General features: G+C 41.1%; 1 protein-coding gene across 2 annotated transcripts in view; it reads right to left on the reverse strand.

Annotated features, from left to right (window-relative positions):
* TMEM135 (transmembrane protein 135) overlaps positions 1-20,871 on the reverse strand; it is a 164,266-nt gene that overhangs the window by 132,606 nt on the left and 10,789 nt on the right. For both annotated transcript variants that reach the window (XM_030476721.1, XM_030476722.1), the window contains exons 2-3: positions 19,125-19,252; positions 13,178-13,270 (exon numbers count right to left, since the gene is read on the reverse strand). In XM_030476721.1, coding sequence (XP_030332581.1) covers positions 13,178-13,270; positions 19,125-19,252 — 221 coding nt within the window. The remainder of the gene's footprint in view (positions 1-13,177; positions 13,271-19,124; positions 19,253-20,871) is intronic.

Consider the following 20,871-nt stretch of genomic DNA (forward strand, 5'->3'; position numbering starts at 1 on the left):
TTTATGGAGTAAATCTAAAAATATGGGGGGCAAAACCCCACAAAAATAGATATCCAACTCACTGCTAAGACAAGAATAGTTTTAGTTTTTCTATAAAGCTTTCTAACTTCAGCCCCCATCCAAAACGTCATGTTCCTACTCTCTGCTGTGCCAAACAATATTAGTGGTGTGAAACCACCAAGCCTGACTTGTACCAGAATGAAACAAGTCAAGTTTACCTTTTGTTGTGACCTGTATGCCACAATCTGAACTACACGTGGCTTTAAGACATTGAATTCATGAAAAAACACATTTTTCTAAGTTTCCTACAAATTCAAGTTTGGATTTTATATAAATACCTCTGTTCACTGAGTCTGCTGCAGGTTCTGGCAGTTATCACCTTATTTTAACTCATAATCCTTTCAGGATTCTCTACAAATCTAAGAAATCACTAATAAAATGACTTACAAAGGAATCAGTGGATTCAGAAGTATATAGGGGGTAGAATACAAAAAGAAAGGTAAAGAGCACATAACATGCTATACTGACTTGTTACAGTAACATTTGAGTATCTTTGTCCTTTAAAAACCAAAAGAAAGAGTTAACTCTGGCTGGGATTTCTGAACACAAACTAAGAAGCCAACATAATAGTTTGTAATGGCTCCCCAGACAGGATTTGTGGTCTGCAAAAACAGGAAGAATTCCTCCTCCCAGCTTCCCCCCCCATACACTGTAAAACACAGCACTTTATAACCTGCAGAATTAAATCACACACACAAATCACAGGTTTCCCTTGAAAAGAAAGAGGTCAAAATGAAGAGGGGGGGTTTTCTCTGCTCTACAGCAGCTTGACACCACAAGCTGACCAAGTATAGATGTGGCGTTGCGATTGCATCCCTGTAATAACACAAGTACTCCAGATTATGTGGAGGGTATCGTTAATCTCTCACACCCACCAATTTCCTACTGACAGCTGGAGGCCAACAGTGAAGTCCTGGTGCAAAAGTTCACTTCAAATCAGCAGGAACAGATAAGCTTTCCAAATAATGCCGAAAATTAGGAAAACAGAGCAAAGCAGTGAGTTTCCAAACAGAAAACTAGTATTTTTTGACCTTAGTAAATACCAGTTGCAAGTCTTTCACACGAAGATAGTGTTCAGGCACATAACCCCATGTCAAAAATATACAGTTTAAGGAACACACTGTTTTTTAAAGGAATTTTCTATTGCAAAACATGGGGTTGTTTAAAGCAGGCAATGGACACTGTACAGCTTGGGGGACTTGAAGCTGCTCAAAGCTGCAAATCAGGGATATTTGCTTTGAGCACATTACATGGTTTCTTGCAAATACTCAGAATTTGTTATTCTTAAAAGGGTAGAAAATAAACTCAACATGTTCTATAATTTGCACGCATGCCAGAGAGAGGGTATGAGAAAACTGGGAAGGGAGAGAAGCCAAAAAGAAAATATATCTACAGTAATACATTCCAGTTAGCTTAGGACCAGTAATTCTTGCAGAGTTTTCAGCTCGTGCAACACAAGACAACATCTAGAGTTTATTTTTTAACTGCTTTATACTGTATTTTATGGATTTTCTTTCAACATTCCCTCCCTCTTCCTCCTCTCCCACTTTCTCTATGGTGCCTACAAAGCCAGCCTCAAAACAAAGGCTGACCTACAACAGTGAGGAAAAACCTCTCATTAAAGTGTGATTTAACCTCACAAGATTCCATGGAGAGATAAAAATCAGATTCCAAAAAGCTTGTTAATTTCAGAGGATTGACTAGTAGTGAACAGAAAAACAACTCAAAACTCAGGAAAAGAAATTAAGGATTTCCAGTGATTCTTTATTAACATTCTTGGCATAGAAGGACTAGATCGTGTTAGGTAAGGCTCTAAATAAGAGTTTCTTTCGAGTGTTGATAGTAACACAGAACTGGTTTTAATGTGCTCAGTCAATCAAGAAGAAAACACTTTGCTCTCTTCTGGACCCCTTTCTCAGGTGGGATACAGCATGTGCTGCTTGGCTGCATTCTGGAAGGTATATGCATGGGGTACAACAGCAAATACTCTCTTCTTGAGCAGAACTGCTTTGGGGACCCCTAGCATCATCACCTCATTGCTTCTACCTATTTTGCTGGCAATCACTACTGTTTCATAGCAAAAAGAGGACATAATGGATGGAACTGTTGATGAAAACTAGGAAGGAGAGCAGGACAGGGCACAGAAATTTCTGAGTTGCAGAGGTGAGGCGCTGGCACAGGGTGCCCAGAGAAGCTGTGGCTGCCCCAGCCCTGGCAGTGTTCAAGGCCAGGTTGGACACAGGGGCTTGGAGCAACCTGCTCTAGTGGAAGGTGTCCCTGCCCGTGGCAGGGGGTTGGGACTGGATGAGCTTTAAGGTCCTTTCCAGCCCAAACCATTCTATGTTATGCAATATTCTCTAGCCCTGGACATACACTCAGTGTATTTTGGAAGCGAGATGGACAGGAAGGAGGAGATAAAAAAGAAATCTCATAGAAGGCTACTGCTCCAGCAGACAGCTTGGGGCTTTCCCACCACCACTGGAAACTCATCCAGTATTTGATCCTTTCTCTTCCACCTCTACCCTCCAGCCCTTCTCAAGTTAAGAGCCATTCACTTTACCCCACCTGAACACCCAAACTCACCCCACAGCACCTCAGTAAGAAGCAGCTCCAGAAGCTTCCCAAGAAGTCCATTGAAATAGCTGCCTTCCCCTCCCCAAGTCATACTCTGTGCCCAGTCTGAGACTGTCCATTCCCCAAAAAAAGGGTTTTGGTAAGCTACTCCAAAAAATCATCTATTTCAAAAGACTTAAGCAGCCAAAAGCTCTTTTTCCTGGGTGTCAAACTAGTAGCTATTGCTTCATTTGCATGTTTAGAGCTAATTTTCTCTTTAGCTTCATCATGGTTTAATGATTACATTTGTGATGGTTTTACACTCATTCTACCATACCTCAAGCAATATGCAAAAAAAGCTAATGTGACAAATCAATTCAACTCAGTTTTTCACAGGCTGTGACTAACTTCTAAATGCCCTTACACTCAGAAACAGCAGATCTGCAATACCAACACAAGTTGGGTATGGAGTCAGACTTGCCAGCCTCAGAGACACCTGCATTTTTTCCCCCTTTAGAAGCCCAATGACAGCCTATCATATCATATTAGAAACAGGCTTCAAATCCAGGTGGAACTCTGAATTAGGCATGCAGAGATGGATTAACGCTGTTATTCTATAAGGCCTGGAACACAAAAGGTCCCAAGGAACAGCACAGTCAGAAGCCAATGGAATCCTTCTGTAGAAAGGCGGGTAAAGCTGTACCAGAAGTTCTGACTGAGAGTCAGTTCACAGAATAGTTTGGGTTGGAAGGGACCCTGAAAGCTCCTCTCGTTCAACACCCCTGCAATGAGCAGGGATATCTTCAACTAGATCAGGTTGCCCAGAACCATATCCAGCCTGGCCTGGAATGTCTCCAGGGATGGGGCACCCACCACCTCTCTGGGCAACCTGTGCCAGGGTTTTACTACACTGTAAAGAATTTTTTCCCCACATCCAGTCTGCATCTCCCTCTTTTAGTTTAAAACCATCAGCCCTTGTCCTATTTCAACAGGCCCTGCTAAAAAGCTTCTCCCCATCTTCTTTACAGGCCCCTTTTAAGAAGTGAAGAATTTCAACAGATCCCTGCTGACTGAGAAGTCAATTTCTGGCAGGACATCAGTATTTGATGATGAGCTGTGCCAGATACTACAGACAGACGTTGATGTGACATTTCACCCACCAAAGACACAAAGAAGCTGTTGCCAAGTTCAGTTTGAACCCATTATTTTCTAACTTTAGGCTCCAAGATCCAAAATGCCAACAGCTGATCTTAGAACATTTTTGCTAGTTCCTCACTCAGGCCACTGCTCACAAGGAATAAAAGACACTGAAGAGGAGCTTAAAAGGAAAAACTTATCATTAATGAAGCAAGACTGAGCACACACAAATGCCTTCCAGTAGACAAGATGATGCTGTACTATCAGACAGTCCATATTGCTTCAGTCTTTCACTAAAGCTGGAGCAGTGTGGATTATGATGACAGGTACTGGCCTAAATTCATGAGACCTGTTTTATGCTTGCCTTTAACATCATGGACTCTGTTGTTCCTGCTTTTCAGCCAGACCATCTTTAGAGGAATATGCTTATATTATCAGAAAGGTTCAATCTGGAGTGGAGGGCATCTGATTACAAGAAACTCTATGAAAACCATAGGATTTACTAAAGAAAATTAAAATGTGTCATTTTCTGTCCTGGAAAATGGAGGGGAGAGGGCAGGAAGGGGAAGCAAGATGTTTAACCACAGTACACTGCTCTAATCTTCACTGGTGTGGTTAAATACAGTAAATCATTCCCATTCTAGGTTTCCACCTTCACACTTCTCCTGCTGCAGGAGCTAACGACGTTAATTCCTTGGGAGCAATGAGACTACAGGAAAGAGCCAATTCATTTACAGAGGGTTTATAGGTGTGGTTCACGTGGAAACAAAGATTTAAGCTCCTCTCATCTTTACTATCTAAAATCAATATCCTTCAAGCAGACCTGAGAAACATACAGCATAAAAATCCCCTCCAAGTCTTTCAGGCATTGTACCATGGTAGGCAAGGATGTTATCTCACCAGGTAAAGGCCAAGCTCCTCATTGCCACACCAGCCAGCGCTGCAGCCAGCTCACCTGGGCACCATCTGAAGTTTATTCCATCCTAGCAGAGTATTTACTATTCCCCCTCTGGGAGCTGCACATTACACGCAAGCATTCAGACACAGAAGATGTATTAAGTGTTTGCTTAAGCCAAGGAAGTCCAAATGAGCGTCTCCTGGATCACTGAGCAGACAGAACAGAGCAATTAATCCTCTGGTTGTGCCATTGGAATCCAAGTCAGACTTGCAGAACAGTCCAATGTTCGGCAGCAGGCTCAATTTTAACATTTTAGCTGTAAGCGTTTCAACAGGACTAAGTTTTCTAGGGGGGTTTGTGGGGTTAATGATGAAAAGCAGAATACAAAATTCCACCACCACTCAGATGACTAAATCACGTTTACTTCGTTTTCAAGCCCTAAAGTGAAAGATTTGCCAAAAGTGGTCCACCGAGAAATTAAACAAAATAAGCTTTAACTATAACCAAGCCTCAATTCCTCACAGAGCAGTGCATGAAGAGTTAGCTACAGTCACCTGGGATCTGTCAGAGCTTGCAGCCTGACCTTAGCACTGCCCTTTGGCCATCCACGCTGGCCTCACATCAGCTGAGAGGTAGTGCAGAGCTTAATGGGTGCTGCCTGGGATGACTTGCCACTATTACTCATGAAGTAACCTCCTGGCTGGTGCTGTGCCCAAGCTGCTAAATCCTCCTCAAACTCAGGGAAGTGGAGACCACTAAGCTAATGCAACCACTCCTGCATGTGCCAGCTCAGCCCTGACTGTAACAACACTAAGAGACCCATCCAGATGTCTGCAAGACATTCTCCAGCATCTCCGGAATGAGAGGTATATATTTTACATGGGATATTCCAGTGTACTTACTCCGTCTGCCTGTGTTATCCCAGAAAATGGACTGTTGGCTATAAAGCTGTAGCTGCTCTCCTGCTCTTCCATCTTGCACAAGACTTCAAGGACCACTCAAGCAAGTAAATGTTTCCAACGCTTGCATGCTGCAAGCTGAAAACTTGTGAAACCTGGTTGCTGAACATGCAGACATGGTTGCAGTTCTTCAGAAGCCTGACTGCTTTTTATAACCATGGAATAAATCCATGGGACTGGGATCACTGATCCCTGAGGATCCTTCTTGCTCTGTTCACCACTATAGGATTCATCTTGCCAAACTTTTACCCTCTGAAGTGGGTGAAATCTAGCTTCAGACAATTACCTGGACTCCTTTTGTAACTGAGACACATCTTCAACAATATCCGTATGATGGTTTCTTTAGATCTCCTTTCGCTACTGATGGATTTTAAACCCCCCTTCCTGTTGTCAGATCCAACACTGGCCATTTTCAACTCTAATTGAGCTTTTGGCCTTTCCTGTCTTCTCCCTGCACATGCACACCACAGCTCTGTCCTCCTCCTGAGATGCCTGAGCTTGCTTCCAGAGATCACACACCTTCTTTTTCCTCTTGAGCTCCAGGAAGAGTTCTCTGTTCAACCAAGCTGGTCTCTGCCCCACTTGCTTGACTTAGGACACGCTCACTGGAGCTGCCTGCTCCTGCGCTTATGAAATGTGGTTCTTAACAACTGACTTCATTAATATTGATTAAACTGGAATTTTTTTCTAGAATTAACATTTAATGCTGTAACGATCAGTGAAAAATAGAAATCTCTTTGAAAGTATCAACAAAGGGACATACCCTGCAGAGATCATCAATCTTTCTAGTGCTAAATACCCAGCTAGTGGAGTTCTTTTCCAGACTGGAGGCTGCCTGTGTCAGGATAAACATAACATAAAGCAGGTGATCCCATTTCTCAGAAAGACAAATTACTGTAAACCATTGATTAGAAACACTTCAGGCCTGTGCTGGGCACGAGCTCCCACAAAGAGCCAAAGTCGGCAGGAAATGCTTCTTTCCATGAAAAACACTCCTGAGAGCTGCCCAGCCATTCACAATGTTCCCACAATAACAGCATCTTCCAGCCTGACTCCTGCCCTCCCAGGGAACCTTGAAAGATCAGTGTTTCCCTCCCTCTGATAACTGAAAGAGCAACCTGGTCTAGTGGAAGGTGTCCCTGCCTGTGACTGGGGGTTGGAACTGGATGAGTTTAAGGCCCCTTCCAACCCAAACCAGTCTGTGATTCTGTAAGTACAGCAGTAGCAGCCCTCAATGTGTTCAAATGTTTACATGCTGTTACTATAAAAACACAGACCTCTCAAACATTGGCTCTCACCAAGGCAGTTGCTGAAGTGCAATGGATTTAACATCTTTTGGTTTAGAAACAAAAAGCATTCCGTTAACTTCTACAGCTTGGCTCCATACTTTACACTAATAACCACTTCAGAGGAATACAACTCCAAAAGTTGTTTTCCTGTTCTACCAGATTGCACCATAAAATAGCCATGTGAGTAATCCAAACTTGAGGGGGTTTTGTCCACAACACAAAGATGCAAAAGCTCATCCCTCAATGTAGCTGTCTCACTCCATCTCTTACCTGTATCAAGCAAACCTAAAGCTTTCACAAACACTCACTGTGGTAAAAGTTTGGTCTGACCACCATATGGTGATTTATAGGTTCCCCTTAAATACAACATTAAACCAGGTAACCATAAAGCATTTTGAGAAGGGCAATTGTCACCTCAAGTCTAAATATAGTATAGTACTGTACAGAAATATAGAGCAACAAGTTTGTATTTGAAAGGACAAGCCTAGAAAAAGGCTGCATTTATTTACAGCTTACACTTTTTACCATTCCTATGCTGCCATATTCTTCCTTTATAATGTATTTAGACTAATGGCATTTAGGGCAAGCAAATAACCCTGACAGGAACTGTTTCATCAGCAGAGCAAACATACAGTCTAAAACTTCCACACTGCTCTTAACCAAATGTTTCTGCCACAATACGAAGTAATAGTTTTGCTTCCAAGACACTAAATCTATATACATATATACAGAGCTGTTCTCTGTAACATGCACTGTATCACTTTCTAAATGTACATGCCTTAAGTGTTTTTGAGAATCCAGTATACCGGTTTTCTTGATGAAAACACCCAAAGTTTACAACTAAAACCATGTTGCTCATGGTCGCCCAGAGCAAGATTTTACAACCAAATTACAACCCCCCTAAATCTCCAGTTTTATAAGACCAGCAGTGACACAGTCTTGACCGTAGCAACGAGACAGGCGCCGCTATAATGTTAACAGCCAGTATGTAAACAGCAATGAAGCCTAAGGGGGTCAGGAGCGATCCCAGAAGGGTCCCTTCAGAGCTGCCACACAACTTGGAGGTGGCTGGAGTTAAGCCTTTTTTGGCTTAATTACTTACAAAGGGAGAAATAAGTTAGGCAGGCAGTAAGACAATTAATTTCACTATAACTGTGTCCTTTCTTTAAGCTTTCTAGGTCTCAAAACTCACTAATACATTAATTTTTTTGAACAAGAGTCCAACAAGCTGGTGTTTGCCATTTTACTACTAGCAAAACATAACTGAAATGGTTTAAAAACATCAGCACGTTTATAAAACACTTAACATCATTCAGGTTGCCCAGAGAAGTTAGAGATGCTCCATTCCAAGCAGTGTCCAAGGCCAGGTTGGACACAGGGGCTTGAAGCAACCTGCTCTAGTGGAAGGTGTCTCTGCCCATGGCAGGGAGTTGGAACTGGATGAGCTTTAAGGTCCCTTCAACCCAAACTACTCTATGATTCTATGATTCTTTTCCCTGAGAGTAATCACAGAGGTTTTAAATAGAGGCTCTTCACTGAGCTATCAGACTTCCTTGTCTTAGAAATCAGGAAGGCACCACCAATCTAATCAGATTTCCAGTAACAGGCTGGCCTCAGCCAAGCCTCAAATCCCCTTTCAACAGCTTCATTCACAACCATTTTAACAAGTATATTCAGTTACTTCCTTCTCTTCTAACAGTCTCAGTGCTTCTAGAACAAGGTAGTACCATGTCTTTCAACCTAAGCCATGCAACTCCTCCCCTACTATATGCTCGATCCCTGTTGGTAACGTTCAGTAGATGTTGAAGAATGACCGGAGTCTGTTACTTTGAATTACAAACAGAAATCAAAATACTCATGTTTCAAAATTACAAACAGCTAAAATTGCTTATCATCAACAATTTGAAACCACACCTGTGAGTAAACAAGCAGTAGACTGGTAAACTGACTGCATACAAAGGGAAATCAAATGCATGTAATGATTTCCTACAGAAGCTTAACAAAATTAATGTAATTTGAGTCACATTTCCACCTTTGAAAATACATTAACACAATTTTCGATGCCTAACACTACAGAACTAAATTCTGTGACAAAAAAAAGCACCATTTTTCTTTAATAGAAGATGTAAAAGGTGAAACTGTAAAGAAAATAATGTTCTTCTGTATACACTTGTGCAATTGCATCAGTTAGAAGCTTACTTATTATAATAGAGCCACAGTTATGACAATATGCACATCAAGGGTAATTAAAATGTTGAAGTCACCACCAAATAATCAAAAGGAATTAGGAAAATGCACATTCTAATGAATTGTGCACATTTCCTCAGGAAAAGGGAGCACTCTCCTTACTTACAGGAACACTTTCTGTGCATGTGAAAACACGTACCACTTACAATACTGTTTCACTTCTTTTTTCAACACCTCTGCCAGAGCCATAAATACAGCAAAAAGAACTAACATGGCAGGGCTAACATTAAAAAGGATTAAAATCTCTATTGTATGAGATAATGTACAGTCAAAATCAGCTGAAATTTAACTCTGTGCCCTCTTCGCACTTCTCAGAGCATCAAACATGCGCCAGCTCCACAGCTAACAGATGTCAGACTGTCATTTATAAATCCTGCATTGGCCAGTAAGGATGCAAGAACCCAGAGTTACTCCTACCAGAGCAAGGGACTAAAGGTAGAGAACATTAGAAACACATCATTCTCCATGCTTATCTATTTATATTCGATTATTATCCAAGAAGTAATTCTTATCAAAACATTACTGAATCATAACAACATGACTAGCTCTCCTCTGCTAACCTCACAGAACATGCAATCATAGAATGGTTGGGGTCGGAAAGGATCTTAAGATCATCTAGTTCCAAGGTTCGTATATACATACACAAAAAAGGTTTACAAGTGTATTTATTCCTTTCCACAGATCCTAATAAATCAGTTTTCATAGACAGGATAACCATGTTTTATCATCACCAAACAGAATACACACAGCTATATTCACGTGCAATGTGTATCTTTATAGAACTGCATTAGCACAATAAAATGCAGGCTATTTCCTGAGTCTGTCTGAAGTTTCTCTGCAGTGTCACCTCCCCTCCTCACTGCCAGTCCCATGCAAGTTTGCAACCACATATTACACAGATCAAACTATCATCATACCAGTTCTGTAACACACTAGAAAACATGCTCCTCCTCAGGGTTCTAATGCTCCTACACACAGTACCCATTTCTTTTTCCTGTTCTTCCCTAAGAATTATAAAACGTGCAGAGCAGGCACACATGAACAGCAGCACTTGGAAGGAAATCTGATTTACAAGCCTGCTGTTCCCAAGTTCAAGACTGACAGAGATGCTGTGCAAGCAAATGCCAGTGAGGTACTTAAAATAGGGTATCCACTTGGGAAGAGATTAAGTGATTAAGCTTGATGTTGCTGCCAGCTGCTACTAGTAATTTGAAGGGCTGGAGATACATTTATGAACTCGAATCAGGACTTTTTCCCACCTTCCTGGTTGTTCTACTACAATTTGTTGCAAGCTACTCAGGAAGCCAAGTGAGAATGCCACTGTATCTCCATGCCAAACGACCATTTCCTATGGGAATACAAGTCTATGAAAATTTGATTTTGCCTCTAACAGAAGCTGACAAGCAAATAGGTGTGAAATCAGAAAGTCATATGTCACTAACCTGGCAGCAGCAGCATTTCACACATTATACACAGTCAGCATCTGGTAACACACCAAACAACTTGTTACGTTAAAAAAACCTCAACTTTTAACTACCTTTTGATGCTATTTAACACTGTTTTTCATCACTAACAATGCATGTGTTACACTGTGATACCAACGCTGCCTTTTCACATTTTATCTGATGCAATATAAGAAAGTTGGGGCTGTTCAGCCTGGAGAAGAGAAGCTGCGTGGAGACCTCAGAGCAGCTTCTAGTGTCTGAAGGGGGCTACAAGGATGCTGGGGAGGGACTCTTCATCAGGTACCGGAGTGACAGGATAAGGGGTGATGGGTTTAAACTTAAACAGAGGAAGTTCAGGTTGGATGTATGGAGGAAGTTCTTCCCTGTGAGGGTGCTGAGGCGCTGGCACAGGTTGCCCAAAGAAGCGGTAAATGCCCCATCCCTGGCAGTGTTCAAGGCCAGGCTGGACAGAGCCTTGGGTGACATGGTCTAGTGTGAGTTGTCCCTGCCCATGGCAGGGGGTTGGAACTAGGTGATCTTCAGGTCCTTTCCAACACAAACCATTTTATGATTCTACGAATGTGAACCTTTTAACCAAAATATCTTTGGCCACACATTTTGGACTCTGTCAGAAGGGAGAATAACCTTCCAAGCATTGAGTATTTCAGCACTACTCATTACATAGATGCTGTACCAACCTCTTATTGTCATTTTCACATACCTCTATTGCAACTTTGATTTATTTCAAATTTCACACACTAAATAAGAGCCTGTTAACATAGGAAAGCTTTCCTACATTGCCACTAGGACTGACAGAAATCCCCATTTGACATAAAATTTGTTTGCCTGCTACTTTTTGCTACTTAGCTTTCAACTTTGAATTTCAAAGTTGTTTCACTGTTACACAAAAACCTTGTACAGGTTTGGACTCCCAAGGAGTTTCAACTCTTGATTCCCAAATCCTCTGAAAGCTACAGGAAACTCATAGATGGACAACCAGCCTGATTTCTTCCCCTTTAATATTATCTAGCAATATCAGAAGACTGACACACAAAATCCTCACATTGTAACAAGTCTGTACAAAAAGTTAAGCTAGTGCTGTCGCTGCTCAAAGGAAGAAAATGCATTTGCTATCTCTGATGCCAACAGCAGTGCTGGAGCCTAAGGAACTAGACAAAGTTCTACCAAAATGTATCCACCCTCTTAGGAAGTAAATGCAGTAAGATGAAAATCAAACAGCGAGAGAGCACAGTAAAAAGATAATTAACTTATTTAATAATTATTATTTTCTCTACAGTTACATTAAATAAAGCAATTTAGAAGCATTCCCACCTCTCCAGAACTTCTTACATATCCTCAATCTTCCAAAGCAATGGATAATACATTCTTTCAAAAGGACAGAACTTTGACAATCTTATCCAGAACCTGGTTTACGTGTTCATAGAATCATAGAATGGTTTGGGTTGGAACGGACCTTAATATTCTCTAGTTCCAACCGCTGCCATGCGCAGGGACACCACACGCTAAACCATGTCACCCAAGACTCCGTCCAACCTGGCCTTGAACATTGCCAGGGATGGAGCATTCACAACTTCCTTGGGCAGCCTGTTCCAGTGCCCCACCACCCTCTTACTCCGTGGCTGAAGTTCAGGAAAGGGGCCAGTCAACAACATGATGTATAAGTATTTGCAGTTCCTTGGAATGACTGCTTAAGCAAGTTTCAGACATTGACGGTAACCAAAAGTGCATTTGCATCATCTCCAGTGCTAAACCCCCCTTCATTATCTTTTGAAGAGTAATCCCTTACATTACCCTTTTGTCACCTTCTCTACTTTGAATAAAGCTTACTAACTAGATGACTAGATGAAAGTTATAATGCTTAGTTAATATGAGTCAGATAAGCCATCTCACTCCCTGTTAACTATTATAACTTTCATTATCGATACAAGCTACCAATAGAAGTTGAATTCCAAAACATACAACCTTACAAGCCAGGATTTCACCCACCACCTTCTGTGGCTTTTGGCTATCCTTGGATCACTCAAATCTTGCTTCCCCCCTCTTCATATTTTCATAACGAACTTCCCATTGGTAGCTGAAATTCAGCATCTTCCCTTCAGTGAAAGCTTTGCCTTGTGTATCATTATGTTTCATCCAACTTGGATTACTTCACCTCTTCCAGTCATTTCTCTCCACGACATCCTATTGTGCCTTAACCAATGTCACATTGTTAACTCGAGTCATCAGCAACTTTCATTAGGAAGCTCCTTCTCTGTGACTAATCACAAACGTTACTTATACTATCTTTAAAAACACACAAAAAAACAGCTTAAGAAATCCTACACAATCAAGCAACCCAATTACCCCTTAAACAAGGAAAACAAACCACAGCCAAGAAACTGAATGTTTGGGAAGTGTTGATTTCACAGCAGCTATCTAGATTTAAACCTAAGGTTGCAAAAGACACTATTTCAAATGAACTCCATTTCCAGCAAACTGAAACAAAATCACAGAATTGTCAAATGTCAATCACCAAATGAGCAAAGAAATTGTTCTATGAAACTGAAAATCCATAAACACAAACTGTACCTGCTTTTCCTTTCGATGAGAATAGCCATGTAGGAGGCAGGTAATGCAGCACCAAAGCCAGGAGACCAGATGTAGAATTTTCCGAGTATTTTCCTGCAAATGTAATTTGTACACATATTACATGCAAAGCAACTGAAACATTCATGTACAACAGCATAGTTCACCTTTATTATAAAATTACACACACTTAAGATTCGTTTTGTCCCTTTACATTAATCAATACTTACAAATACTTACTAATCATTAGATTTTTACAATTGTCCAGTTCTCAGAGGGGTTCTGGAAGAGCTTCATAAACATGAAACACCTGAAGTACTGCACTAATATATCCATTTCATTTGGAGGATTACTCCAGTGCAAGCAGAGCTTTCAAGAGATGTTTCTGCAAAGCTGCACATCCTAACCACAGAAAAGTTCTTCTAAAAGAACTTTTAGTTCCTCCTCCCCCTGCTGATTTTCCAAGTACATCTTCAGGAAGATGTGGAATGTAGGGATACAATCAGATGAGCCAGAAATCAAATTAATAGCATAGAATGGTTTGGGTTGGAAAGGACCTTAAGATCATCTAGTTCCAACCCCCTGCCATGGGCAGGGACACCTCACACTAAACCATGTCACCCAAGGCTCTGCCCACCTGGCCTTGAACACTGCCAGGCACGGCTGTCATATACATCATGCTCCGAAGACATAGTCAACTGATGCTAAAACCAGCAAATCACTCCTTTACAGGAAGCCAAGGAATCAATCTGTACATTACAACTGAAGTGACAGTGACATCCCAGTTCTATTAAGGTGGGAAAGCTCTCTCATTTTTTGCAACGAGATCTGGATTTCACTCAGAGAGTCCACACAATTTCAACTACCAAAATTCATCCAAGTTGAAAAAACAGTTACACAAATAACATCTAAGAAAATATCTCTTTAAATTGGTCACTGTTAAAGGAGGAAAACCAAAATGCATGTCAGAGAATGTCACCGACCACATTTGGTCTGTTCAGGTTCAGGTCTGTACCATCCAACTAATTCTGGGTGATCACAGAAGCAAACAATGGTAAGGCAAATGAGATTTGGTAGCATGATAATAAACATATTTCAATCACACCAACACTGCTCAGTTGATAAGCACTATCAGTGCAGGAAAACATGGAGTCTTCCACCCTTCCCAAAACACAGCAAATAAAATGGCAAAGACATAGAGATACGTATATAAATACAGGGTAGAAAAGGAAATGTGTCCTCAGGTAAAACTTCATGTTGACAAAACAGGAGAACAAGGATAATCGATACCATCTGATTAGCCCATTTTTAAGCTTGCTGTAAAAGGCCTGATGAGCCTTATTTCATACTTCTGCACAAATAGTATTACCAGTGAGCAATGCCAGCTCATGTTCATAACTGAAAAGAGAGCCAGTGTATCAGCAGCAAGTGATGTAATGGCAATTACACACACTGCTCATTCCCACGGCTGCAGGAGCAGAATTTCTCAGGATGACAATACCAAATGCTGCAGGAGCTAAAGTTCATTATTAGGACTCTCTCGGAAAGCAATTACTGTATGAAGTTTCAGAGAAGCCATTTGAAATAAGTATGAACACATCTTCCCAGACACACCTGTTAAGCAACAGAACAAATGTCTTTTTCTGTGGGAAAGAAACAGGAATTTGTTCTTTTGGCATGATTTAGAATCCCTCTAAAAATGCTTCCATGTATGGTTTGATAAGATTCTGAAAACAACAGGAACATTTTACATAATAAAACCTAGTGGAAATTAAAATGTCCAATCAGTTAAATGAAGGATTTAAACTTCTGCTAAAGTAAATGAGAACACGGGGGTTTTCTTTATTATTTACATGGTTATTTTCACATGGTCTGTGGTTAGAAATTGGAATGAGAAGTATGAGTTCCTTCAGGTTATGCACCTAATTCCTCAATATATAACTGTATCCAAAACTCAAAAGCTGGTTGATACGTAAGGCTGAATCTAATTAAGTAAGCTCATGTAAAGCTGTACAGGGACAAACTTAATTACTCTAGTTTAGACTAAGAGAACCATGTCTTCATGAGGTTTTGCATTTAATAAAACCAAATACCTAACAATCCCACCTCTCATGTAACAAATGTAATGCTTGTCAGCACTGGAGCCTCGCGCTTCCGCCTGAAGCCCAGACAGATGTAATCTTCTGGATCTCACCAGCTGAAGCGATTATAACCCCCAGCTGGCCTGTCACACATCCCTACCAGAGATCAGCACCCCAGTGCTCTGCCAACAGAGCAGTTCGGTACAGAGACCCCAGTTCAATAAGAAAAGAGGAGGGGGAAAAGAAAAACCAACAAGGTCAGCCAAGTGAGCTTGGTAATCCCTTCTAGACTGAGAACATCTATCCCCAGCCTAAGTCACTGCTGCTACTGGATTTAGATGGTTTTGACATTTTGCCCACCTCTGAACTGGTGAGAATATTAAACAATTGCACTTTCTGGCTTTAAGTTTTACATCCTTGAAAATCTTCGCAGTGGTTTCAATTTTGGTGGTTTTCTCTATCTGAAAAGAAGCAAACACTACAAGAGCATCAAAAAGACTTATTAGCACAAGCCAGACTTCCCACTGACAATTACATTTCATATTGAGGCCTTTTAATTGCTACTGGATAACTAAGATGTATTTTCAGCACACAAAGTGACTGAAGATTCACTGGAACTTTGGTAAAGGTATGAAGAGATGAAGTGGCCACTTTACCCAGGACACCCTGTATGCCTGCCAACACATCTCCTCCTTGGTGCTACAGCAGAAGGAAACAGGCAACCCTCCTCAAATCAGGAATTGTGCAGGTAATGTGAGTTAAAATGTCCAGCTACAAACCCTTTAATGTGTTGGTTTGGTGCAGAACTGCAGGAGGGTAAGATCAGTCAACTGCATGTGACAGTGTTGCTTTTGAGCTACTGCTGCTCCCTCTATAATATGCCTTCCAAGCAAAAAAGATGCAAAATATGCAGCGTGCATCCTACTATACAAATCCATCACATCCAATCTCTCACCACTATCTAGAATGAGACCGAGAGCACCTAAGTCTCCACAGTCTCAGCCAATCTCTTTGCACGGCTGCAAGTCAAGTTTAGAAATACTCAGGCCACAGTTATGCAGAACATCATAGAGGTACTGGTATTTCTTTGATGGATTAAAACATACAATACCAAATCACATTCCAGGCTAGAAAATTACATACAATTATGTTTGCTCTCAGGGACTACTGAAGGAAGCACGCTGTATCACACAGCAATAAGCTCAAGGAATCATACAAGTTTAAACAAAGCATTAAATAAATAAATATAAAAAACCCCACACAGACTGCTTAAAAGAAGGAGTGAAATCTCCTGTTTCCATCTCCATGACCCACTCAACAGCAGATGAGAGAAGCAAACTCATACAGCTCAAGCTGCAAGACAATGTTGATATTAAGTACGTTCCAAGTGAAGGACTTGTCAACATTATGATCTTAGGAGAAGCTCTTAAAAAGGAACAAAAAAAGGCATACAGTACTTGTAAAATGTCATGTATTTATACAGCTTTCTGGCTTGTTCTCCTTTTCTCTCCAAATAACACTTACTCAGCTCCTTGACCATAGTCAAGTACTGAAGTGACTTGTTCAATGAACCTGCCCATGACAACTCTCAAACACTTCTTGATCAATAGCAGCCAGTTTAAAGCTCATCCCTGTGTAAAGACAGGGCTGCTTTTTCCCCCTCTCAATGCATTACTGTGCACTTTCCTCTCTCAAATGTCATGAATTATTTTAATCAATACATCTTTCTGAAAGGCATGAGAGTCAGGTTTAGATTTCTGTAACCTAAATCATTTCATACGATCTCTCACACTGCTCTTCATCCCTTTTCCAGATTCTTGAGGTATATCCAAAACAAAGGGCACAGCAAGAACATCACTGGCAACCTCTTCCTATTATGAAAACGGATGATTTATCCCTTGTTTTGTTTCATATGCATTAACTACTTGCTAATAATTTACTAATTCCTGGAAGACAGAGGATCCTTCTTCTTGAAGAGTCCTGGCAAGCGCTCCTGTCAAAGTCATTTGCGAATTCATGTATCATGCACCAACTGGATCCTCATCAGATATATATTTATCCTTTAAAGGACACCAGTAAATTTAGAAAGTATGACTTCTGATAATCACGTTACCCCTCGTTTTCTGAAATGGTATTTAACAGCTGTTACATACCCTACTCACGTAATTGCTGAGGCTCCAAACCTCATTCTGGTCAGAAAAGCTGCAGAATACTCCTTGTAACTGGACATTCATACACTTCAACAGACAATGCATAAGGCTGCCTAAACACCTCCTTCTTTTGCCTCTCGTAGTGATCTCAGCTCACCAGCTCCAATCAGCACCCTAACCACAGGCTGACAGGTTTTATTTACAAGTCCTGCACTTGCAGGCAGTGGGCAGCCTGCAGAGACCCCACCAGCAGAGGTTCTGCTGCAGGGGACAACTCTTCATGGGCATCTCTTTGTAACAGATAAAGCATGTACATCTCCCAGGATGTTGGGGATTACTCTGCTGCACAGCTCTAAGAACAGCAGGGTAAGCATTTTCCTACATCCCTTACCATGTTAAATCGTTAGAATCATCCTCTGCCTGGTTTTGGCCTGGGTCAACCCAAACAGTGTTTCAGGGGGACCTGGAAGGCACATGGTTGGACAGGGCTTTGAGCAACCTGGTCCAGCGGAAGGTGTCCCTGCCTGTGGCAGGGGGTTGGAACTGGATGAGCTTTAAGGTCCCTTCCAACCCAAACCATTCTATGATTCTATGGACCAGGCACCATTTCCATTACCCAGCCTGCATCTCCATGCTGTTTTGGAGGTCTGAACAGCTTTAGACAGCCATGCTCCACGTAGGTGAAAGCCATGCCACACCAACTGGCTTCAGAGTAAGACACTAACACCTTACTGGCTTCATTTACTAGTACGGGTGTACTCACAGATCTCCTAGATGGCCAATACCTCTGTCAGAGGAACCACTGAAAACAATAAAACTTAAACCCACCACACCAGCTTAATTTAGAGAGTAACATCCAACACTGAAGTAAGGCACTGCAGATTTAAAGGCAAGTACATGGCAGAATAAAGAAGACTGCTTACAGCTCAGAGGAGTAAAGATAAATCAGAATTAACACAACTCACATTGCTAGAAAAATTCATATTCTTTAGAGATGGTTACTTAAAGAATCACTTTGAATTTTGCAAATGATTGACTTAAAAAGCATTCCCCAGCTCCTCAGCCTTCCCCTCAGCTTTGAAACAAAGTTTAGAGCCCTCTAAACAGATCTAGAAGTAGGGCATAATGACCTCCATTAACTTTTAGAGGGGCTGTTGAGTGCATCAACAGATAACTTTCAAAAATTGATACCTACTGTAGACTTTACAGGTCTATATATAACATCTCCTACAATAAATATATTTAGGTAGGACACCATCATATTCATAAACAGGAAAGTATAATTTTTAACTATCCTAATAGTTGTTTGAAATACACACTGGAAAGAGCTCAGAATACAGAAGTGCCATTTATACTCATTTTTCACAGCAAGTCTGTATCCTGGAGAATCCCAGAAGCTGTTCTGGAATTTCCTTCATTTATGACCATGAACTCGGGTGGCTGGATCAAGTTTACGATAATTAAAAGTTATCACAGCCCCTGCATCAGGAAAACAGAAACCAACATCAAATTACATCAATTCTTTGTAGGAGAGAAAGATTAGGCCTTCTCAGTTCAAGTGGTAAGACCAGAAATCAAGCTGATGGCACAGCTGTTGCTTTTCTTACTCCTACCCATTACAAACAAGCCTATTATATAAGAAATGACAAATTATGATATAAATTGAAAAGTTGCATCAAAAATAGCTTTCCTATGACATTTTTAGGACAGTATACCAACCTTAGAATGCAAAAGCAAGCAATATACAAGGTCCCATTTGCTGTCAGAAAGGAAGTTGATTGCAAGATCTCAGGTAGCAGTTTGTACAAATAATAGTCAAGTTTTCGTTTCCTGAGAATAGCTGCAATCTGAGGGAGGAGGGAAGAAGAAAAAAAACAAAAAGGGGGGGACAAACTTTAATGCAGTTCGGCTCTTGTTTTGCACACTGTAAAGAGAAATACAAAAGGAAAACGAGAACCCAGGACACATGCCCATTGAAGCAGTAAATCAAAGCCTCTTAAATTTGCTGGGTTTATGAACACCACCACAAAGATTTCCTTTGAACTCGGTCCAGCTCTTACAATATTTCTATTTCTATAATATTCAGGAAATTCATTGAGTGATTCTAAATGGGAAGTATCAAAGGAATTTTATTACCTTGTTACCATTGGCCATAATAGTCAGAAACGTCTGCCAGATACCAGAACCTTTAAGATGGGACAAATCGACGCTGAGTTTTGTCCTCCAGACAACTGGACTATCACATAATTAAGAGTATCACTAAAGTAATCCAAACACAGGCCCTACACAATGTCTCTGAAGTGATGATGTATTTCTAAAGGTTTTTTTATTCCAATTAACCAACTGCAAATCCCAAAAAAAACCCCGCTCACCATCTGCTGGAAGAATAACACATTCCTGACAAATCTTATAGAAATAGTATGTTATCCCTAAAAAACTGCCTAGAGCAGAAAACAGGCTGGGTCTAAAAAAATAAATGTTCTTTCTGGCCAGTTTAATGTATGTGCCATGTTCTATAAAGAGCAGTTATTGATTCAAACACTGAAGGTTATCAGACTTGCCTGCGACTATCTAATGGGCAGGTGTAGAGAACCAGCTCTTCCCAGAGGTACACAGGGGTAAGACAAGAGGCAACAGACAACTTCAAGTAGAGAAACTCGGATTAGACCTAAGGAAGAAAAATTTTCCCTTGAGGGTGGCTCAATATTGGAGCGGGTCCCCCAAAGTGCCTGGGGACTCTCCATCACTGGAGATGCTCAAAACTCAACCAGAAAAGGCCCCGAGTGACCTACCTCATCCAGCTGTCAGCAGGAGGCTGGGACCACATGGGCTCCTAAAGTCCCTCTGACCTACATGCTCCCGTGACTCCATGAAATTATACTTTGGTTTCACCACGAGATTAATTTTATTGGGTTTTTAATTCTTTTAAAAGCATTATCATCTTTATCTGCACTGACGTGCCAGGGAGGGACTGGCAGGAGCTTTCAGTCAATGCTTAGAACTCGAGAGGTTCCAAACAGAGCAAGGTTCATACTGCTGGCGCTGACGAGAAGAGCAAAAGACATCCTGTCAAATTGGTATTGGCAACACCTCTCAGAGTCCTGGTTCCTCCATTTAAAAAGAGGGGAGAGGGACCTGTTCTCCTGAAACACTGTCCACTCAGACTGAATAGCAAGTAGATGTTTTACATTCAGACATGGGCAGAGGATTCTGCTAAAATCCACACCAGGGAAGTTCTGCCAAAACCTGTTTCCAAAATGAAGCTTGAACTAAGGATGCAGGAGAAGTACACGCATGAACAACCCTCCCAAAACAGATTCACCCATTACTTAATCCAGTGTCAAAGTGCTTAAACCATATGGAGTAGGCAATAATGTAATCCAGAGGATCTTTCTGTTGAAGGAAAGGCCTCTCTCAGTCTAAACGCCAGAACACCAGTTGCTACCTCCATAGCTATTTCCTGCCT

This window comes from Strigops habroptila, chromosome 2 (genome assembly GCF_004027225.2).
Source record: "Strigops habroptila isolate Jane chromosome 2, bStrHab1.2.pri, whole genome shotgun sequence".
Taxonomy (NCBI): Eukaryota; Metazoa; Chordata; class Aves; order Psittaciformes; family Psittacidae; genus Strigops; species Strigops habroptila.